The sequence below is a fragment of the Oryza sativa genome, chromosome 5 (genome assembly GCF_034140825.1).
Source record: "Oryza sativa Japonica Group chromosome 5, ASM3414082v1".
NCBI lineage: Eukaryota > Viridiplantae > Streptophyta > Magnoliopsida > Poales > Poaceae > Oryza > Oryza sativa.
In genome coordinates this window covers 20,717,060-20,737,081 of record NC_089039.1, presented here as the reverse complement: position 1 = coordinate 20,737,081, position 20,022 = coordinate 20,717,060, and the positions used below count along the sequence as shown (strand labels likewise).

The 20,022-nt window shown below is 42.5% G+C and overlaps 3 protein-coding genes and 1 non-coding gene across 4 annotated transcripts; 1 reads left to right on the top strand and 3 right to left on the bottom strand.

Moving 5' to 3' along the window:
• Positions 1-265: 265 nt before the first annotated feature.
• On the bottom strand, positions 266-347 carry TRNAS-AGA (transfer RNA serine (anticodon AGA)). The gene has a single exon. It is a non-coding gene; the product is annotated as a tRNA-Ser (tRNA).
• A 550-nt stretch (positions 348-897) lies between these two features.
• LOC4338825 (cytochrome c-like) lies at positions 898-3,305 on the bottom strand. The gene is made up of 3 exons (NM_001402558.1): positions 3,107-3,305; positions 2,151-2,284; positions 898-1,434 (listed from the first exon to the last, which is right to left on the bottom strand). The coding sequence occupies exons 1-3, from the start codon at positions 3,216-3,218 to the stop codon at positions 1,342-1,344; spliced, it is 339 nt and encodes a 112-aa protein (NP_001389487.1). The 5' UTR covers positions 3,219-3,305; the 3' UTR covers positions 898-1,341.
• A 1,764-nt stretch (positions 3,306-5,069) lies between these two features.
• LOC4338824 (protein WVD2-like 7) lies at positions 5,070-12,256 on the bottom strand. Its single transcript, XM_015785157.3, has 10 exons — positions 11,937-12,256; positions 9,349-9,474; positions 8,289-8,966; positions 6,907-7,959; positions 6,696-6,757; positions 6,561-6,611; positions 6,383-6,467; positions 5,760-5,849; positions 5,539-5,630; positions 5,070-5,398 (listed from the first exon to the last, which is right to left on the bottom strand). The coding sequence occupies exons 2-10, from the start codon at positions 9,418-9,420 to the stop codon at positions 5,374-5,376; spliced, it is 2,208 nt and encodes a 735-aa protein (XP_015640643.1). The 5' UTR covers positions 9,421-9,474; positions 11,937-12,256; the 3' UTR covers positions 5,070-5,373.
• LOC136356676 (uncharacterized) lies at positions 10,294-11,086 on the top strand. The gene has a single exon (XM_066310920.1). The coding sequence runs from the start codon at positions 10,337-10,339 to the stop codon at positions 11,084-11,086; it is 750 nt and encodes a 249-aa protein (XP_066167017.1). The 5' UTR covers positions 10,294-10,336.
• Positions 12,257-20,022: the final 7,766 nt, after the last annotated feature.

The following is a 20,022-nucleotide window of genomic DNA, read 5'->3' as shown; positions in this document are numbered from 1 at the left end:
TCAGATCACTGAGACACAAATGAATTCTTCTCAAACCACTAGAACACAAACTGAATTATTCTCAAACTGCTGAAACACAAATTGAAGGAAAGCAAAAGAACACACACAAATGAGTTATTATCAAACTGCAAATGAAATGAAAGCAAACACACAAATGAGTTTCTCTCAAACCGCAAACCGCTGAAACACAAATGGAAGGAAAGCAAATGGACACATAAATGAGTTATTCTCAAAACCACGGAAAGCAAAAACATAAAAAACTGAGCGTGGTCGGCAGGATTCGAACCTGCGCGGGCAAAGCCCACATGATTTCTAGTCATGCCCGATAACCACTCCGGCACGACCACTGAGATTGTTATACGGCAGAAGATTTTTGAATCATTTATAACGGAGCACATCAACAAACGGTGCGACCTCCAATTCGTCATGTCCATTAGCTCGTCTGGACAGAAACAATACCGCGACTCAAAACGTGGCACTAGCAATTCGTCATGTATTGCAACGCGCCAATCTCTAATCATCTCGTGTCGAGTCATATATTCCCCCAATCAAGCAGACGAGTAACTACGACCGAATTCCAAATCAAAATCATCGAGTAACTATGGCTACATGCCAACTCAACGCATGACCAAAATCCCAATCAAAATCATCGAGTAACCATGCCTACATTCCCGCTCAAATAGACGAGTAGTAACAAATACCCGCTCAAATAGACTAGTAACAAATACACGTGCGCCGTTGCAAATTCAACGGCATCGAAGCGAACAATTGATAACCAATACACACGTGGCATCCCAAATTCATCATCGCACCAATCAAACAGCCGAGTAAATCATCACCAATACGTGCCAAAGACATCAACCATTCAGTTCGTTCAAGTCAAGAACACCGATCCTTGATCAATATACAGATCATCCATCAAAACATAAATTGACAGCCGAACTGTCCATCCATGCGTGAGATACCAAAGAACAATTACGTGGCCAAACATCACAAACAAAAGAAAACATCACAGGCAGAGAACTAACCGTAGCAAATGCAATGGATCAAAATATCACAAATTTAAGGATCTCAGTATTTTTCCAAAAGGGATGCAATCCAGTCTCACCGACTGGTGATCAAAATACTGGTGTTTTCCAGCAGTTAAAGCAAAAGCTGTGAAAGACTTTTCCTGCTAAACCTAAGATATGGAACCCATAAACCATAAGAACAAAATATAACAAGATAATTGTCTCGTGGATTGCACCCTGTAAAACCAGAGCGACCCAGATGTCTAAATATTTTTATTTAACTGTAGAATGAATTGTCCGATTGTCTCATGTTACGACAGCTCCACTCCTTTTAAGAGGTTGCTTCCTTCAGGTAGGAAATAAGATCAGCACGCTCCTGTGGCTTCTTCAACCCAGGGAAGACCATCTTGGTTCCAGGGATGTACTGCATAATGAGAAAAACAGACTCAGTCCAGCTGTCTTGAACAAAAATCGCCAAACTGGACCGTGCCATAGTGAAACAAGGCACTCTAATACAGAGAATGAGTCCATGGTTGTAAACAAATGTGTGCATCTGAAATAATACAAAGCCGGCTCGTCGTGCAACAAGAAACTAATTTAAAACATCTAGATATAAAAACAATCAGCAATAAGAACTCCAGAGTGATCATAGTAACAAACAATGAGAACTCATTATACATGAATCAGGTTCTCCTAACCTTAAGCCTATTTCAGATTATTCGCTCTGAACATCAACTGATTTTAATAAGAATTGTATTCTGATGAGACTACTGCTCAAAAACAGTAAATCATGCATGTGGAAAAATATTTAAGAAACCCAAAAAAGTACATCAGAAGTGAACTAAACAATAACGATGCGAAACATGCACAAGTACGTTGAGTTTCACTAGATAATTACAAAGCTCTCTAACCATGTTTAAGAGTTTTGAAGTTTTGTATGGTAAAGGACGGTCAATACAGAAAACTAGATAGCATGAAGATTACTCTAGAGTGTCACAAGCAACAGGAATACAAAATAACAACAGGCTGGAAAACCCCAACATTTAGTTCCGACCCTGTGCACGCTAAAAGGAGGGAAACAATAGCAGGCTACAAGTAAAATTATAGAACTCAGGTGGCCAACGTTATCATTAATCATACCTTCTTAGGATTAAGCAGGTAGTCATAAAGTGTGTTCTCCTCCCAGATCACAGCCATGTTCTTGTTGGCCGTAGAGTAGGAATAACCAGGGGTGGTACCTGACTGCCTTCCAAACAGACCATTCAAGTTTGGACCTGAAAAGATTACAAACATGGATCTCATCATCAACCACACAATCCTCCGAACACTAAGTAAGCATGAACAGATAGACAGCAAATGGAGATATTTGTGGATGACATCCAATGGTTCATACACATAATAATGCAATCTATAACAATGGGAAAACTTACAAAATCACCCAAGAATCAGGAAAAATAAACTGCTAAAAAGACAGTAGTCAATTTGTATGGAGATTGGTGCTTGTCACATATTACTACTAAGTACCAGGAAGCGTATGTAGGCTTATACAAGCATCCTAAACAGATGGAACAGAGGTTTTATTCAACAATCCATAAGCAGACGCTGGATTCGTTTCCTTGAGCAAATAATTCTAAAGCAGCAATCCCATCAGACTCAACATACAATCACTACTTATTCCAAAGTAGCAGCAAGCAATCTGAAACAAGCTAGACTATAATAAGGGCTCTAATCAAAGCTAAAACTATTACAGCTACAGCCCTTTTAAAGTGTTAGGGGGCGAAGCGCCTAACTGAATATGCATTAATAATGCCATATCCCGCAAATCCATGGCAATCAACCCGGGAAAGTATCAAATACATGGACAAATCCGACTATCCCATCACCAATCCCACAGATCTAAGCACCATTCAATGCAACACGAAGCATACAGGCAGATCTATCACCAACAAGTTCCGATCTCAACCGCCCGTCTCCACATCAAGCAGAGAATCGTAGCGAACCCCCACCCAGATCCCCATCCCCCCGCAGTCAGCACAGAGAAAGGATAAGCCCTACAGATTAGCTCCTCCGAGACGCAGGGAGGGAGTGGGGCTCACCTTGCTTGTGGCCGGCGCCCTTGTCGACGGTGTGGCACTGGGCGCACTTGGTCTTGAAGATCTTCTCGCCGGCCTTGGGGTTGCCCGGGGGAGCCTCCGAGAACGACGCCATCTCCGCCGCCGCCGCGAGAACGAGAGGAGGAAGAAGAGGCGAACTACGACTCTCTTTTTTTCCTTTTTTTCTGGCTCGTGGGCTCGTGGCGATTCCGAGGAGCGCGTGCCCTAGTATACACCAGCGCGGCGGAAGGGCAGGTGGCGAAACTACGATAATACCCCTAGAATTATTGAACGGGTGGAGCGTGGGGGCAGGGGCGTTTCGGGGAATCCACGCGGTTCCAGAAGGTTTCCGTGTCTTGCAGAAAAAGGCAAGGGGGGTGTGGGTGTGGGAGGCGTGGACACCCAACGGCCCATTCGGTGTAGGGGCGTTCCGTTCGTGGACCGGGTCCACGTGCTCTGGTAGAGTCGTCGTCTTTGACTCGATAGGTGGAGGGTGGAGGCGGCTCGCGTTTGGTGGACGGTGGAAATCGCACCGTTGGTGGGTCGGTGGGTGGACGGACGGTTCAGATCGGTTCCAGCGTATAAATGTTCTTTTTTTTTAAGGGATTTCAGCGTATAGATGTTACTTCCTCCGTTGCAGGTTAAAACATGGGTAATGCTAGAAAGTTTTACAACCTGAAACGGAGGTAGTACTATGTTAGGGTTGACAAATGCAACAGCAAGTCACGCAACCGCTCGGTAATTACGGTTATTGATATTATCAAGCCCGTAGATAGGGGTGGGCATTCGGTCTAACCGAAAATTTCGGTCTCGGTCTTCGGTCTTTCGGTCTTTTCGGTCTTTAAAAAGTGAAGACTGAATTTCGGTGAAAAAATGTTAGGACCGACAAATTCGGTCTCAGTCTCGGTCCTGACCGAAATTCAACAACATTTTCATATATGCAAAGAAATAGTGGAAACTTTCAACACAAAAATCACAAAAAAAATTCGTAAGCACTTATGAGTAAAAACTCTTATTATGTTACATGCCTAAAAGAAGTAGGGATGTGAAAAATTAGAGTTTAATCCTATTAAACATAGTGGGTTGTAGATTGTATTTAGATATTTTTTGATAATTCGGTCTTTTCGGTCTATTCGGTTACCCGAGAAAACTAACCGAATTGACCGAACAAAATTCGGTCTTTCATTACCTAGGACTGAATTTCTCGGTCTCGGTCTTTTCGGTTCGGTCTTTCGGTTCGATCTTTTTCTGCCCACCCCTACCCATAGAGATCAAGAAACTGTGAAGCAAGGTTGTGTTTAGAACAGGGATAAAAAGTTTTACATGTGTCCCATCGGATATACGGTCACATATTTAAAGTGTTAAATATGGACTAATAATAAATAAATTACATATTTCACATATAAACTGTGAGACGAATTTATTAAGCCTAATTAATCTGTCATTAGCAAATGTTTACTGTAACACCACATTGTTCATGGAGCAATTAGACTTAAAAGATTCATCTCGCAATTTACACGCGATCTGTGTAATTAATTTTTTTTATTAATATTTAGTACTCTATATATGTGTCTAAACATTCGATGTGACGGAGTGAAAAATTTTTGTGTAGGAACTAAACAGGCCTAAACCAGCCCACGTTTGAGAGATCAAACGGAAATTTAAATTTTTGGCGAAGTTTATCCAAATCTCACCGGCTTTCGTCGGTAACCGAGTAATGGTCGGAGTACCTGGCGCAAAAAGATTATGCCAATAGATCCATGTTTTTTTTTTATAAAAGAACAGCATTATGATCGGTAATAACAAACCGATCTCCTTTTTTTTTTTTGACAAAACAACGGCATTACGATCGGTAATAACAAACCAGATGAATCAGTAGTTACAGATGAATGAAGATGAAGATAATAATAATTCAACAATTCAAGAACTGCAGCCTACCTTCGAAGATCTCGTTGGTCAAGGTTCATCAGCCAAAAGCTCCATTTATTTCAGGTATATACAATGTTCTAGGTAAATTCTTGGACGGTAGAACTACGGGATTAGTGGAGAACTGGACATATTACAGATTGGTAGATACGAACACTACATCGGTTACTTCTAATAGGTGACAAAAAGTGATGGTAAGTGGTACTAGTAACGACTAATGACAGAAGATAACGAGGAACAGCACGGTTAATGCTTTTAGATGCGTCGAATGCCTCATTTTTTCTTCACATTTTTTCACAGCTATCTTGTTCTGCAGGATCCTAGATTGGAGACTTTCGATTGGGTTAGTGCCAGTGTGGAGTAGAAGCCCTGCATTGGAGTCAAAAAGATCATTTTTAGGTTACAGTTCACATATGTTGTGTACAAGAAGCTTGTTGTGAGTTGGTTTGTCAATATGATATTGCAAAATATGTCATTTGATTCTTATGAGGCATGATGAATTTGCTTACTTGGGCTTCCTTCCACCAACAGACAAGTTATTTGTGTTTGTCTTGCTGGATATCTGAGAAGGTCGCCGCGGTGGGGGAGGAGGCGGAGGTGGCTGAAGAATCAAGGGAGCAAAAGATCAAATCCAACTTCAAGGTATAAACATGAAAATTTTATGCAACAAACCATGAATGAATTCCAACTATTATTACTGAACAGTAGTATAAGAGGAGAAAACACATACGTTGGGAGCCCTTGTCTTTATACTTCTAGTCTGTGCAGGAGTTGCACTCTTTGATGAGGATATTTGAGATCTCGCTGTCTCCTGAATGCCCTGAAAAAATGATAATCATCATTATCAGCAAATCAAAAGCGTGTAATGCAGTAGAAAATTTCATTATCTCATGTTCATTTGCAGTTTGTCTCCCATAAGATAATCTTTAGAATTCAGAGGTATGGGTTAGCTTATAGCCATATGCTACAACACTAACGTGAAGTGCAGTGCAAGATTCCAGTGTAGGCTGGAACAAGACTATGCAAAGTCCTCCCAGAATAAGGTGTGGAACACCTTTAAATATAAGCCACTCTTTACAATTTCCATATTGTATCGCTAAAATTTACTTGCGGATTTCCCCTGTGGCAGCAGGTAGTAACTTGAACTAGATTTATCAATATAGTGTGTCCAACAGGGAAGCATCCAGGATGCAAAGAAAATGCATAATGCAAATGTAATTAATCTAGTTGTAAAAGGCGCCAGACAGCAATAAAAATGGCCAAAGGCGCCAGCACTGCATATGTCACTACAGTACTTAATGAATGCAATTTAGACAAACAGCATGGAACAAAAAATAAGCTCGGGCATGTCACCTTGTTTGGCTTTCTGAAGCTTTCTGGGACTCGATTGGCTCTAACATTTGAAGTAAACATTTCCCTTGGAGGAAGGTTAACAGAACTGAAGAAAATGATAAAGTTGTGTTAGATCAATACTCTTTTAAGTTAATATACGAACATAACAAGCATTCCAGCTCCTTAGCAGAAGTAGCACCTTGCTTTGTGTTTCCCAACTGCTTGAAGTTCTGTCCTCTCTTTAGCACAACTGCCAAATGCAACCAAAAGTTGTTAAAATCTCAGTGGAGAAGTAATCAATTAAGCATCTCTGAATAGTTTTGCAAAAGATTACCTTTTCATTTCTGGCTTGCTACTCTTAACAAGCTTTTGAGTAATTGCCTTCTGGGGAGTGACCTGCATGAAGAACAAAATGGATATAAGAAATTCAGCATGAGAAACTTTGATGTTTCATATTCTCCACATTAATTCAGTAGATATAAGAATTATTTTGTTTTTACGATACAATCATTGTTGTGTCTGAAAGAGAAGGGGTCAGAACATACTACTGTAGCCATAGCACCCTTTGGGTTAGCCAGCATGCCTCTCAACTTGATAGGTGTTTTTTCATCCAATTTTATGTTACTCTCTTTGGTGATAGGGCGCCTTTCTCCAGTAGATGGATGACGCGGGGTGGTGCTAACGTCAGCATGTATTTGTGCACTTCCCCTGCTGATGTGCCTTTGAGGAGTCAAAGGCCAACATGAACCGGTGAAATTACTGTGCCTCAGTGCAGTCTCTCTGGTGACAGGGCGTCTTTCAGAGGTAGATGGCCGGCGTGCAGGAGTGAGAGTGACATCAGCATGCTTTGGAGCAATCTCTCTAACAACAGGTCGTCTCTCCGCAGTAGAAGGCCGATGCAGTGCGACAACGTTAGCATGCTTCTGTGGAGTCTCTCTGGTGATAGGGCGTCTCTCGGCAGTAGAAGGTCGATGCAAGATGGCAACATCAGCGTTTTTCCGTGCAGCCTCTCTGGTGATAGGTCGCCTTTCAGCAGTGGATGGCCGAGATGGGGTGGCCATACCAACATGCTTTTGAGCCATCTGTTTTGAGGTAGGGCGCCTCTCAGCAGTGGAAGGTCGAACTGGGGTAGCAATGCTAGGATGCATTGGTGCCATCCCTCTGGTGATTGGGCGCCTTTCAGCAGTAGAAGGTCGACGTGGGGTAGCAATGCTTGAATGCACTGGCGCCAACTCTCTGGTCATAGGGCGCCTGTTTGGTGTAGATGGTCGACACGGAACAACTGTGTTGGCTTGCTTTGGTGCCAACTCCCGGGTGGCAGGGCGCCTTTCAGCAGTAGAAGGCCGGCACATGGTGGCAACTTCAGGAGCCTTCCGTGAACTATCTCTGGTGACAGGTCGTCGTTCCCTGGTGGAGGGGCGTTGTAGTGCTGGAGAGGAAGGTCTTCTAACACCCATTATACCAGGGACTTCTTTTACCACAAGTTTGCTTCTTCCAACGATGTCAACAATATTGCCAGTTACTGCTTTTAGCCTTTGCTGAATAGTTTCTGGCTTGGCTCTACGATTCACCACACTGGATTTGCCTGAATCAGTTCCCTGAAATTATTCATGAGAAAATAATATTATAACCTTATGAAATAAATGTTCGTGCAATCATGCTCCCAGTGTAATAAATGCAGATTGCAACATAGCCCGATCAATTGCAACTTATGTAGCAAGTGACTGTAGATATCAAGCTAAGAAGGCATGTGGGTTCTTCGACTAAGAGAAGGCCTAAATTATGTTAGTATGTTCCACAAATAGTGGGTGCATATTGTTGATGTCCACGACAGTGAAGTAGATCATTGCCCAGGTCAGGTCAGATAAAAAAGCATATGTCACCAGACTATAATGGGGGAGAAAATATGAATTTACTGTGCCATTACCTTATTAACAACTGCATGACCCGGAATATTACTAGAAGTCATATTGACAGTCTTTGGCATTGTTTTTGCAGCTTGACCAACCAGTGAATCTTTCTTGACAGTTCTCTTCGGAGTCATCATAGACTCCATGGGCCTTCCCAGATCATCTGGACCACAGTTGGTGTTTTGCTGCAACACATCCACCATTCTGTCAGGATGATTACCACCGCTTGCACTTTCTCTGAATTCTTGCTCAATTTGACATGTGCCTCCAACTGATGGAGAAATATCCTTATCTAACATCTCTTTGTCATTATCATCATAGCATTCCAAATCATTCTCAAATATAGTCTGAACACCTGTTTGTACCATGGAATCAAGAAGGGTTCCAGATCCAGAAGGAGATGCCTGATCTGCAGTTGGCACATCCTCTCCTGTCTGACTAGAATCACTACCATCACCACTATAGTCAAGATTAAGTTCAGTTTGCTGGTTTTGTTGTTGTAAAGCCTTTAACTCCCTAATTCTCTTGAAGTATTCTTCGAAGTATGCCTTCTTCTTAGCAACCAAACCATTGAACTTGCCAAACTCTTCATGGCGCCTATCATTGGCAAATACAGACCACTTCTCCCATGCTAGTGATTCCAACTCAAATCTTCCAAAAGATATGGAACCATGGTCGAACACTTGTGGTGTTCCCTAAAGGAAGAAATTGCATAGATACAAATCAGTGAGATTATTGACAAAGGCAATGGTTTATTTCCTATTCGAAGCCATTATTTCCTAACTAGAATTTAAATAACAACATCAACAAACGTGGGCATGCCTAATACTAGTTCTCAGCATGGAACTTCTACAATTTGTACTGCATAAGGTAGATGACTACTTGCCAATTCTTAGGTTATCCATTTTTACTTCATCTAACCACCATATATGCCGACAAACAAACGCACACGCACACAGACACGATAATTCACAGATGAGAGAGATTACCTAGGAAAGTTACCATGTTGTGCTAGAAATTTCAAATTTGAATTGAACCAACAAGCTCTGTGATCAAATATGATGAGAGAGAGATTACCTGAGAGCTGTCTTGCACAGGTGATTCCTCCTGTGACCATGCAAAATAATTCTGAGTGACCTCTGTTGCCATCTTATATATTGTATGTATAATTCATTGGGTGCAGAATTTCACTACAAGCAAACCCTGCAAAATCAAGCATGCGAGAATCATAAGTACAACATGGTTTATCTGAGCTCAGGTTTCATTTTGATAATCAAGCAGAAAAAACACCTGACAGAACTGTTCAGTACTTCTTTTCACACAAATTTTGCAGCCAAAACACAAGTGCTGGCCACACTAAAAAAATTCTCTAAATCCAAATCCATCCCAGCTCTAGTCTAGAGGGCGTTAGAGAGACCCACACACCACTCACTAACCCGCGAAGAAAAAACCGTATCCTAGTACAATTTCGTAATTCATATAGATCCCCCAAAGTCCACACTTAAAATCAAGAACTTTCCATCGATTGCCAAAAAAACAAATCACGGACATGTTCGTGAATTATGACCACTTCCAAGAACACCATAGTGGCCTTAATATCCTTTTCACCACACCTACCTACCCCCTTAGAAACCAACCTGTTCACTTGCACGATGTACTAAACTAGATCTCCATGAATATAGCAGCAATGCAAAACGAATCAAGTGGAAAGGAAGCGAGGGTGCGCAACCCCGTAAAAAAAAGCTGCATTTTGGCATTTCCTTGCCATTACTAACCAAATTTGTAGTTAATAAATGAAAATGGTGTTTGGCAAGACCTATTGAAGAGAAAGTATCTTTATAATAAGTCTATAACCCAAGTTGACAGGAAACAAGGTGACTCCCATTTTTGGTCAGGACTCATGAAAGTCAAAAACACTTTCTTAATTATGGGTTCTTGGATTGTGAATAATGGGGAACAAATAAGATTTTGGGAAGATAGATGGCTAGGAAATATGGCCTTTAGAGAAAAGTAACCATCTTTATATGCTATTGTCAGAAGGAGAAGTTCTTCTGTTGCTAGTGTGATGGCTTCTGTTCCGCTCAATGTTTCTTTTAGGAGAGCTTTAGTTGGTCAGAATTTAACACTTTGGCATGAATTGTGTGCATCTATTGTTCATATTCAATTGAATAATACTTCTGATTGTTTTAGATGGAACTATCATCAGAATGGCCAATTCTCAGTTAGATCAATGTACTTAGCTTTAATTAATAATGGTTACATTGACAGAAATAAGTTAATTTGGAAACTCAAGATGCCGTTTATGATCAAGATCTTTATGTGGTATTTGCTTAAGGGAGTTGTGTTAACCAAGGATAATTTAGCAAGACGGAATTGGAATGGTAATTTAAGATGTTGCTTTTGTACGAAAAATGAGTCTATCCAACATTTATTCATTGATTGTCATTTTGCAAAGTTTATTTGGAGAGCAGTTCAGTTTTCTTTTGGTTTATATATTCCTACTAGCATATCTTATATTTTTTATGATTGGCTTCAGGGAGTCATAAACAAAAAGAGCAAACTGATACTTGTTGGAGCTTCTGCCTTGTATTGGGCTCTGTGGCTGAGTAGGAATGATAGGGTTTTTGACAAATCACCTACTGTTACTTATATGCAGATCATTTTCAAGGCAACATATTGGCTTCGTCTGTGGGCACAGTTACAAAAGTATGATGAAGATGCAGATTTCTTAATTGTTGCATGTCGTAAGTTTGAAACGACGGTTATGCAACTGTTTACCAATCATGGATGGAGATTTACCAATAGACTGGAATAATGTTATTTTGTCTAGTTTGGTTGGTGTGTTTGCTTCCATTTGGACTTCACTCTTACATAGTGCTAGTTTGTAATAATTGGCTGTAGCTCTTTTGAGTAAAGGCCGGGATGCTATTTCATTCCATTATCTAAAAAACCAAATTTGTAGAAATTGAAACTTGAGAGATACAGATCAAAGAGGGAAAATGTTGAGAACTAATACAGCCGCAGATAACTCGTATGAAACCACTATGAAGTCTCGATAATGACAGTTCGCCAACCTAGTTTTGCAGGATTCGGCACCGTCGAATCGGAAGGCAACACAAGAAGAATACTAGTTGCTGCTTGTAAAAACCTTCGAGGCAAAAATAAATCGAGAATATTTTGAAGGCAGCATTAGCGCAAACCATGCGACCCTGATAACGTTCTTGACGCCATTAGTAACAAATTGATCAGAAATAAAAGGAAAGTCGAGCGCAAATACCAAAATTAGAGCAGGAAAAAAATGGATCTTTTGAAAACACACACACACAAAAAGGGCTCGTACAGAGTTAAAAAGAGAGAGAGAGAGAGAGAGAAAATTTTCGGGAAGGAAAAGAATCGCTCAGAAACAGCGAAACCAAGAAATCCCCACCTCAACAAGTCAAAGAACAAAGAAAATGCTGCAGCAAGAAACACCACCAGGAGAAACCCATCCGCATTGCCGAATTCCACACCGCTCCAAGAACCCTAACAAGCACACACACAGTCACACACCCCTAGATCAAATCAAACCCCCCAAAATCCCCCCACAAACAAAGCTCCCCCACTTCACCTTCCAAAGCTAGAGAACCAAACTTAGTACTAGTAAAAGAATAAGAAGCTCCCCGTACCTGCATCGCCTCCGCCGCGGCGCGTCCTCCCCAGATCCGAGCCGAGGACCCCAGCTGAGGCCTGCACTGCAGCCACCGTCTGAGCCGATGCCCTCTCCGCCTCTACGGTTGGGTGTACCAAGAGCTTTCCTTCCCCTCCTCCCCTGCTCGCTCGCTCGCCAGCTGCGCCTGCACGCCCTCGATCCGATTCTCTTGTCGCCACGGGGGGGTGGATTCCTTGCTTGCTCCCGCACCGCACGCCGGATTAGGTGCGGATGGATTTAGCAGCAAGATGGAGAGAGAGAGAGAGAGAGAGAGAGGAGGCAGTGTGAGTGTGAAGCAGCTGCTGAAGAGGAGGAGGAGGCTTGTGTACTGTGCTGTCGTGACGAGACGAGACGACTGAGGCAGCGTCTCTCTCTCTCTCTGCTTGGACTTTGGACTTGGATGCAACTAGGGCAAAGAAAAAAATTGCAAAACCATGGGTGCTCTTTCCCTCCAAATGTGTACTCGCTGATTTCGGAAAAAAGAGCGGGCGAGCGGTATGGAAATAAGCTGGACGTTTTGAATTGAATTTCTAAATTGAGGTCCAAAGGTTATACTTTTGTTGATTTTTCATGGCTTTCGGTTAGGAAAGAAAACCGGGTTTATTTTTGCCCGTAGTTACATGAGTCGCTCATCGTCAAGCAAAGCGTCCCTTATAAACGCATGTTGAGAATATAGACATATAATGATTTAATATATTCTATAAATAAATCATGACATTACAGATGTATACTAGCATTAACACATCATTAGATCTACACATGTAAACTAAGCAGTAAAACATGAACAGATCAAATATGTGTAACATGTCGAACACGTACCGAGGTGGCGGAAAAACCGGTTGCTCGGCAGGAACTACTCGCGGTTGCGAGCGTCGACGAAGGCGCGCAGCACGCGAGCGGAGAGGAAGGCGAGCCGTCGCGGACGAACAGGGAGCAGTCGCGCGAAGCGCTTCCCAAAAACCTTATTGCCGCCTTCTCCCGGTGCAGGACGTCGAAGGCAGAGGTTCCGAAGACCTGCTCTCCCGATTGCAGGTGCACGCCAGCGAGCGGGATGGAGTAGTCTACGAGTGACGGCGCAACACAGAGGAGGAGGCAAACCCTAGATTGATTACGTGTGTTTTGCGTGAAGGCGGCAGCTCGGTTTATATAGAGATAGGTCGCTTGATCAGGGCGCCCGCACGATCTCCACTCCGCGTAACCGAACCGGATAAGTCGCGCGTAACTTATCCGTACTCCACGCCGTTTTCACGCACCGAATTTTTCGGAATGTTTCCAAAACAAAACAAATCCGAATTTTCCTGCAGCAAAACAAAACTGTAAAAGGAGGCTACATCTTCGCAAGGGTAAGGAGCCAATTGTGCGGACCATTCGACGCGTACGTCGTGTACGCGCGCCGCCTGCCCTGCCAGGCCAGGCGAGGCGAGCGAGCGCGTGCGTGTTCCCCCTCTTCTCTCCACCACACATGCTTCAAGTGGCTAGGAGGGCATCCTCCCTTTTAAGAAGGTCCCCCTCTCCTAGAATAAGCAAGGTGGTACTAAACTCCACATGCATGTCATCCCATGAGGTGGGCTTTTGTGATTTTCCAAAGAATTAATCTTCGAATGGGCCTTAGCCCATCTATTAATTCCAACAATCCCCCACCAAATCTCAAAATCCCACTGAGATTTGCCTTTTCAATGTACTGTTTATATACCAGCGCTTCGATGGAGACCGATCAAGGTTGAACATCCACCTAGAACTCCAAGCTACACTTACTCACAACTTGAACAATGGACTACGCCTTGAATTGCAAGTCTTGTGCAAGCAAGTTTCACTCAGAATCTTATCTGGTACTAGACCGTCTGTAGACTACCCCTCGGGTGGAGCGTATAAGTCATACTCCTAGATCTTTAGTAAGCTTCCTAGAAGATTCACCCAAAATCTTCATAGACTGCGACCAACAGTCAAGCTTACAAAGGTGAGTTCTTTCAAGAATGCTCTGCAGGACAACATCTTCGCTAATTAAAGCTAACAGAACTCATTAAGGCATAGCCAACCTGCCTTGCAGCTCATGAGAGTACATGCATCTTCACTTAGAGAGGGTATAGATTGGTACTCTCCTCTAGTTTACTAATGGTTTGTTCTTCCCAGGTTCTAATTCACGGGATCTCCGATCACATAGACTGGGTTACCACCATAGTATAACTCACATGGGTCTCAAACCCATCTCCTTCGATGCATTATCTATCACATTTCGTGATAGTCCCTTCGTGAAAGGATCTGCCAGGTTTCTAGCTGTTTGGATGTAATCCAATGTTATAACTCCGGAGTTTCTCAATTTCCTGACAGACTTCAATCGTCTTTTCACATGTCTAGACGATTTCATATTATCCTTAGAACTATTCACTTTGACAATTACCGTTTGATTGTCACAGTTCATAAGGATAGCCGGCACCAGTTTTTCAACAATAGGCAGATCCATTAATAGATCACACAGCCATTCTGCCTCAACAGTAGCAGTATCCAGTGCCGTCAGTTCTGCTTCCATGGTTGACCTCGTCAAAATAGTCTATTTGCAAGACCTCCACGAAACAGCACCACCACCTAGTGTGAAGACATATCCACTAGTGGCTTTGATCTCATCCACATCAGAGATCCAGTTAGAATCACTATATCCCTCCAGTACCGCAGGATACCCAGAATAGTGAAGCTCCAATTCCATAGTACCTTTCAGATAGCGCATTACTCGCTCAAGTGCACGCCAGTGATCATCTCCCGGATTAGAGGTAAACCGGCTCAACTTGCTCACAGCAAAGGAGATATCAGGCCTAGTTGCATTAGCCAGGTACATCAGCAAGCCAATGATTTGGGAGTATTCCAGTTGATTCCTAGCAATTCTCTTGTTCTTGCGAAGCAACAAGCTAGGATCATAAGGTGTTGGAGAAGGCTTACTATCAATGTAGCCAAAGCGATTCAAGATCTTCTCTACATAATGGGACTGCAAGAGTGTAATTCTATTCTCACCTCTAATTAGCTTAATGTTTAAGATAACATCAGCTACTCCCAAATCCTTCATATCAAAATTTTGAGACAAGAATGATTTAACCTCATTTATCACCTCAAGGTTTGTCCCAAATATCAGTATGTCATCAACATACAAGCACAGAATAACTCCCTCACCCCCACCATGGCGATAGTACACACATTTATCTATCTCATTGACTGCAAAGCCTGCGGATGTCAATGTTTTGTCAAATTTCTCATGCCATTGCTTAGGAGCCTGTTTTAGACCATACAAAGACTTCAACAATTTGCACACTTCGCCTTCTTGACCTTCAACTACAAACCCATCAGGTTGATCCATATAGATCTCCTCATCCAGCTCTCCATTAAGAAAAGATGTCTTAACGTCCATTTGATGAACGAGAAGACCATGTGAGGCTGCTAGGGAAAGTAGCACACGAATTGTGGTCAATCTAGCAACAGGTGAGTAAGTGTCAAAGAAATCTTCGCCTTCTTTCTGAGTATAGCCCTTAGCAATAAGCCGAGCCTTGTACTTTTCAATAGTACCGTCAGGCTTGAGCTTCTTCTTGAACACCCACTTGCACCCCACAGGTTTACACCCATAGGGTCGCTCTGTTACCTCCCAAGTCCCGTTAGCGATAATGGAATCCATTTCACTACGGACAGCCTCCTTCCAGTAGTCTGCATCAGGAGATGTGTATGCTTCTGAAATTGACTTAGGAGTGTCATTCACGAGGTACACAGTGAAATCATCACCAAAAAACTTAGCTGTCCTTTGTCTTTTGCTCCTTCGAGGAGCTTCACTGTCATCCTCCTCAGTAACATGTTCATGTGTATGTTCAGTTTGTTCTGGTGGTGTGATTGAACTGGGAATTATTTCAGAGGGTTGGCTAGAACTACTATGTGTATCATTCATTGGGAAAAAACTCTCAAAGAAGGTAGCATCACGAGACTCCATAATTGTACCAACATGCATGTCAGGTACCTCAGATTTAACTATTAAAAATCTATAGGCAATGCTGTGGTGAGCATATCCCAGAAAGACACAGTCCACAGTCTTAGGTCCAAGTTTGCGCTTCTTCGTTATTGGTACATTGACTTTCGCCAAGCACCCTCATATGCGCAAGTAAGAAAGTGATGGTTTTCTCCCAAACCATATCTCATATGGTGTTTTGTCCTTATTTCTGTTAGGAACTCTGTTTAACACATGATTCGAGGTTAACAATGCCTCCCCCACCATGCCTTAGGTAATCCCGCGGTGTCCAACATGGCATTTCACCAAGTCGGTCATTGTGCGGTTCTTCCTTTCAGCAATCCCATTAGACTCGGGAGAATAGGGAGGCGTCCTCTCATGTATAATGCCATGTTCCTCACAGAATAAGTCAAACTCGTTTGAGAAAAACTCTCCACCACGATCAGACCTAAATCTTTTTATCTTTCTGTCAAGTTGATTTTCAACTTCTGCCTTATAAATTTTAAAATAGTCTAGAGCCTCATCTTTCGTTTTCAACAAGTACACATAGCAAAATCTAGTAGCATCATCAATCAACGTCATGAAATATCGTTTTCCACCCTTCGTCAACACCCCATTCATTTCACAGAGATCTGAGTGTATGAGTTCTAGAGGTGCCAAGTTTCTCTCCTCAGCAGCCTTGTAAGGCTTGCGAGGTTGCTTTGATTGCACACAACTATGGCACTTAGAACCTTTGACAATGGAAAACTTAGGAATTAAACACATGCTGGAAAGCCGAGACATCAAGCTAAAATTAATATGACATAAACGTGAGTGCCATACATTAGCCTCATCATCCACACTGCCACAAATATGGTTCACAGACTTATTGCAGAAATCAGAAAGGGAAAAGCGGAACAGGCCTCCGCACTCATAACCTTTACCAATAAAATATCCATGTTTAGACACGACTACTTTATTAGACTCAAAAACCAACTTAAATCCGTCTCTAGTCAGACGAGAGCCACTAACAAGATTCCTGTCGATAGAAGGGACATGCTGCACGTTCTTCAGCTGCACGATCTTTCCCGAAGTAAACTTCAGATATACCGTGCCAACACCATGAACAGAAGCATGTGACCCATTCCCCATTAGGACGGTGGAACCCCGTGCGACCTGATAAGAAGAAAACAATGAGATGTCAGCACAAACATGTACATTGGCCCCCTGTATCAACCCACCAATTAGTAGACTGATTAACTGAAAAAACAGTAGGTAAATTACCATACCCGCTTCCATCTCCAGTGTTGCCAATGGTCACATTAGCAGACTTAGAGGTCTGCTCTGCAGGTGCCTTCATCCCCTTGCGTTGTGGACACTTCCTGGCCAGATGGCCAGGTTGACCACACACAAAGCAAGTCCTCTCATCCTGATTAGGATTGTTGTTGTTGTTCTTCTTCTTGAAAGTTGGTGGTCTGCTGAGCTTTGTATTTCCCCTTGCTCTTGTTCTGGGCCTTGTGCACAACATTGGCAGTGGACTGCCCACCATCGCCCTTAGACGCAGCATCTTTTTCCCGAGCTTTCTCCTCAACATCAAGAGACGCTATCAACCCCTCAACGGAGTATTCCTGTCTCTTGTGTTTGAGTGCAGTACCAAAACCTCTCCAAGATGGAGGTAGTTTCGCAATAATGCACCCGGCCACAAATTTGTCGGGTAAGACACACTTAAGGAGTTCGAGTTCCTTAGCCATGGTTTGTATCTCATGAGCCTGTTCGACTACAGAACGGTTGTCGACCATCTTGTAGTCATGAAACTGCTCCATGATATACAGATCATTGCTAGCATCAGTAGCACCGAATTTAGTATTCAGTCATCCCACAACTCCTTAGCGTCGGTCATATGCATATACACCTCGACCAGACGATCGCCAAGCACACTAAGAATGTATCCCACAAAGAGAGTAGTGGCCTCATCGAATTCTTTCTGCTGGTCAGCATTAAGAACGCCCATAGACTTGTCAGTACTCACCCAAAAGCATTTCATAGCTGTCAGCCACAGAGTGACACTGATATGCCGTCTCTTAAAGTGCACACCGGTAAATTTATCCGACCTCAGTGCATCAGCAAAACCAGCCATAGTAAAACCACAGCGCCTATAATAAGGTTTTTGGATTGTTGAGAATAGACATATAATGGTTTAATATATTCCATAAATAAATCATGACATTACATATGTATACTAGCATTAACGCATCATTAGATCTACACATGTAAACTAAGCAGTAAAACATGAACAGATCAAATATGCGCAACATGTCGAACACGTACTGAGGTGGCAGAAAGACCGGTTGCTCGGCAGGAACTACTCACGGTTGCGAGCGTCGACGAAGGCGCGCAGCATGCGAGCGGAGAGGAAGGCGAGCCGTCGCGGACGAACAGGGAGCAGTCGCGTGAAGCGCTTCCCAAAAATCTTATTGCCGCCTTCTCCCGGTGCAGGACGTCGAAGGCAGAGGTTCCGGAGACCTGCTCTCCCGATCGCAGGTGCACGCCAGCGAGCGGGATGGAGTAGTCTACGAGCGACGGCGCAACACAGAGGAGGAGGCAAACCCTAGATTGATTACGTGTGTTTTGCGTGAAGACGGCGGCTCGGTTTATATAGAGATAGGTCGCTTGATCAGGGCGCCCGCACGATCTCCACTCCGCGTAACCGAACCGGATAAGTCGCGCATAACATATCCGGACTCCACGCCGTTTTCACGCACCGGATTTTTTGGAATGTTTCCAAAACAAAACAAATCCGAATTTTCCTGCAGCAAAACAAAACTGCAAAAGGAGGCTGCATCTGCGAAGGGGTGAGGAGCCAATTTTGCGGACCATTCGACGCGTACGTCGTGCACGCGTGTGTGTTCCCCCTCTTCTCTCCACCACACATGCTTCAAGTGGCTAGGAGGGCATCCTCCCTTTTAAGGAGGTCCCCCTCTCCTAGAATAAACAAGGTGGTAATAAACTCCACATGCATGCCATCCCATGAGGTGGGCTTTTATGATTTTCCAAAGAATTAGTCTTCGAATGGGCCTTAGCCCATCTATTAATTCCAACAACGCATGCATGAAAAAAAAAAGAGAGAAGTGCCGGGGTACGTAGAAATGACTCGGCTATCTGCACTAAACTAACTTCTGTTGTAGTATTGGGATATTTAGATGTACTATAAAATATATGAAAAATAGATACTCTATTAGAAATTCCTAGACAGCTACTAAGATGATCCTTTTTGTAAAAATCTATTTAAACATATTTACTATTGTATACTAGTATATCCTTACAAGTGTGTTATTAACATTTAGCCATTTTATGGTTGGATTTAGTGGATACCAATACGATAGTAATAGATGTAATTAAATATTGTTACTCACCGAAAATAATAATTATTTAAGTTGTTTGGTCCATGTTTCATGGCTATATTAAAGACTAATTAATATCTTTTCAGATATCATTTATTAATCATTGTGTACATATTGTAAATCGTTTATGTAAAATAGGAGAGCGACTACCCTATTCTCTCTCCATCCACAAAAGTTACACCTATTACATTTGTCACCAAGACCAAGAAGATATTAAATCATCTTGCATGTTACAAAATCAAGAAGTAAAATGCAAGCATGCAACCAATGAGTATTTATATGACTCCTTGGATTCTAATCAAACATTTAATTTATATCTTCATTTAAGTCTTGGATGGATAAAGATTACAAATAGAAATAACTTATTTGGAAGAACTCAAATGTGAAATATGCCTAACTTTTATGGATGGAGTATCATGAATTGTGATTGGTTGCAACCATTACATGGATCCATGCAAAATAATCACCCATAAATTAAGATAAGAACTATATGTTCAAAATAGGGTGACATTCGGGAGATAGGAACTATGCTTTTCTTGAGAGAAGAGGGTTTTGTTTAAAAGAAATGCGAAAGTGCTTTTACTTGAAGCTAAGCACTAATCTGTTGACGTGGCGGGTTAGCAACTTTATTCAAATTCAAAATGTTGCTAGAGCTATAGATGTTGTGGGGAGCACCAAAATAAAGTGACCAGACGAATTAGCTTTTT

Bases quoted from the DNA above. Each gene is read 5' to 3' on its own strand.
- LOC4338824 (XM_015785157.3), bottom strand. From the start codon at position 9,420: ATGGCAACAGAGGTCACTCAGAATTATTTTGCATGGTCACAGGAGGAA. The intron at 8,967-9,348 runs GTAATCTCTCTC...TTCTTCCTTTAG, and splicing joins CTGTGCAAGACAGCTCTCAG to GGAACACCACAAGTGTTCGA. The intron at 5,399-5,538 runs GTAAGCAAATTC...ACTCCAATGCAG, and splicing joins GTTGGTGGAAGGAAGCCCAA to GGCTTCTACTCCACACTGGC.
- LOC136356676 (XM_066310920.1), top strand. From the start codon at position 10,337: ATGGCTTCTGTTCCGCTCAATGTTTCTTTTAGGAGAGCTTTAGTTGGT.
- LOC4338825 (NM_001402558.1), bottom strand. From the start codon at position 3,218: ATGGCGTCGTTCTCGGAGGCTCCCCCGGGCAACCCCAAGGCCGGCGAG. The intron at 2,285-3,106 runs GTGAGCCCCACT...TAATCTTTTCAG, and splicing joins GGGCGCCGGCCACAAGCAAG to GTCCAAACTTGAATGGTCTG. The intron at 1,435-2,150 runs GTATGATTAATG...CTCATTATGCAG, and splicing joins ACCTGCTTAATCCTAAGAAG to TACATCCCTGGAACCAAGAT.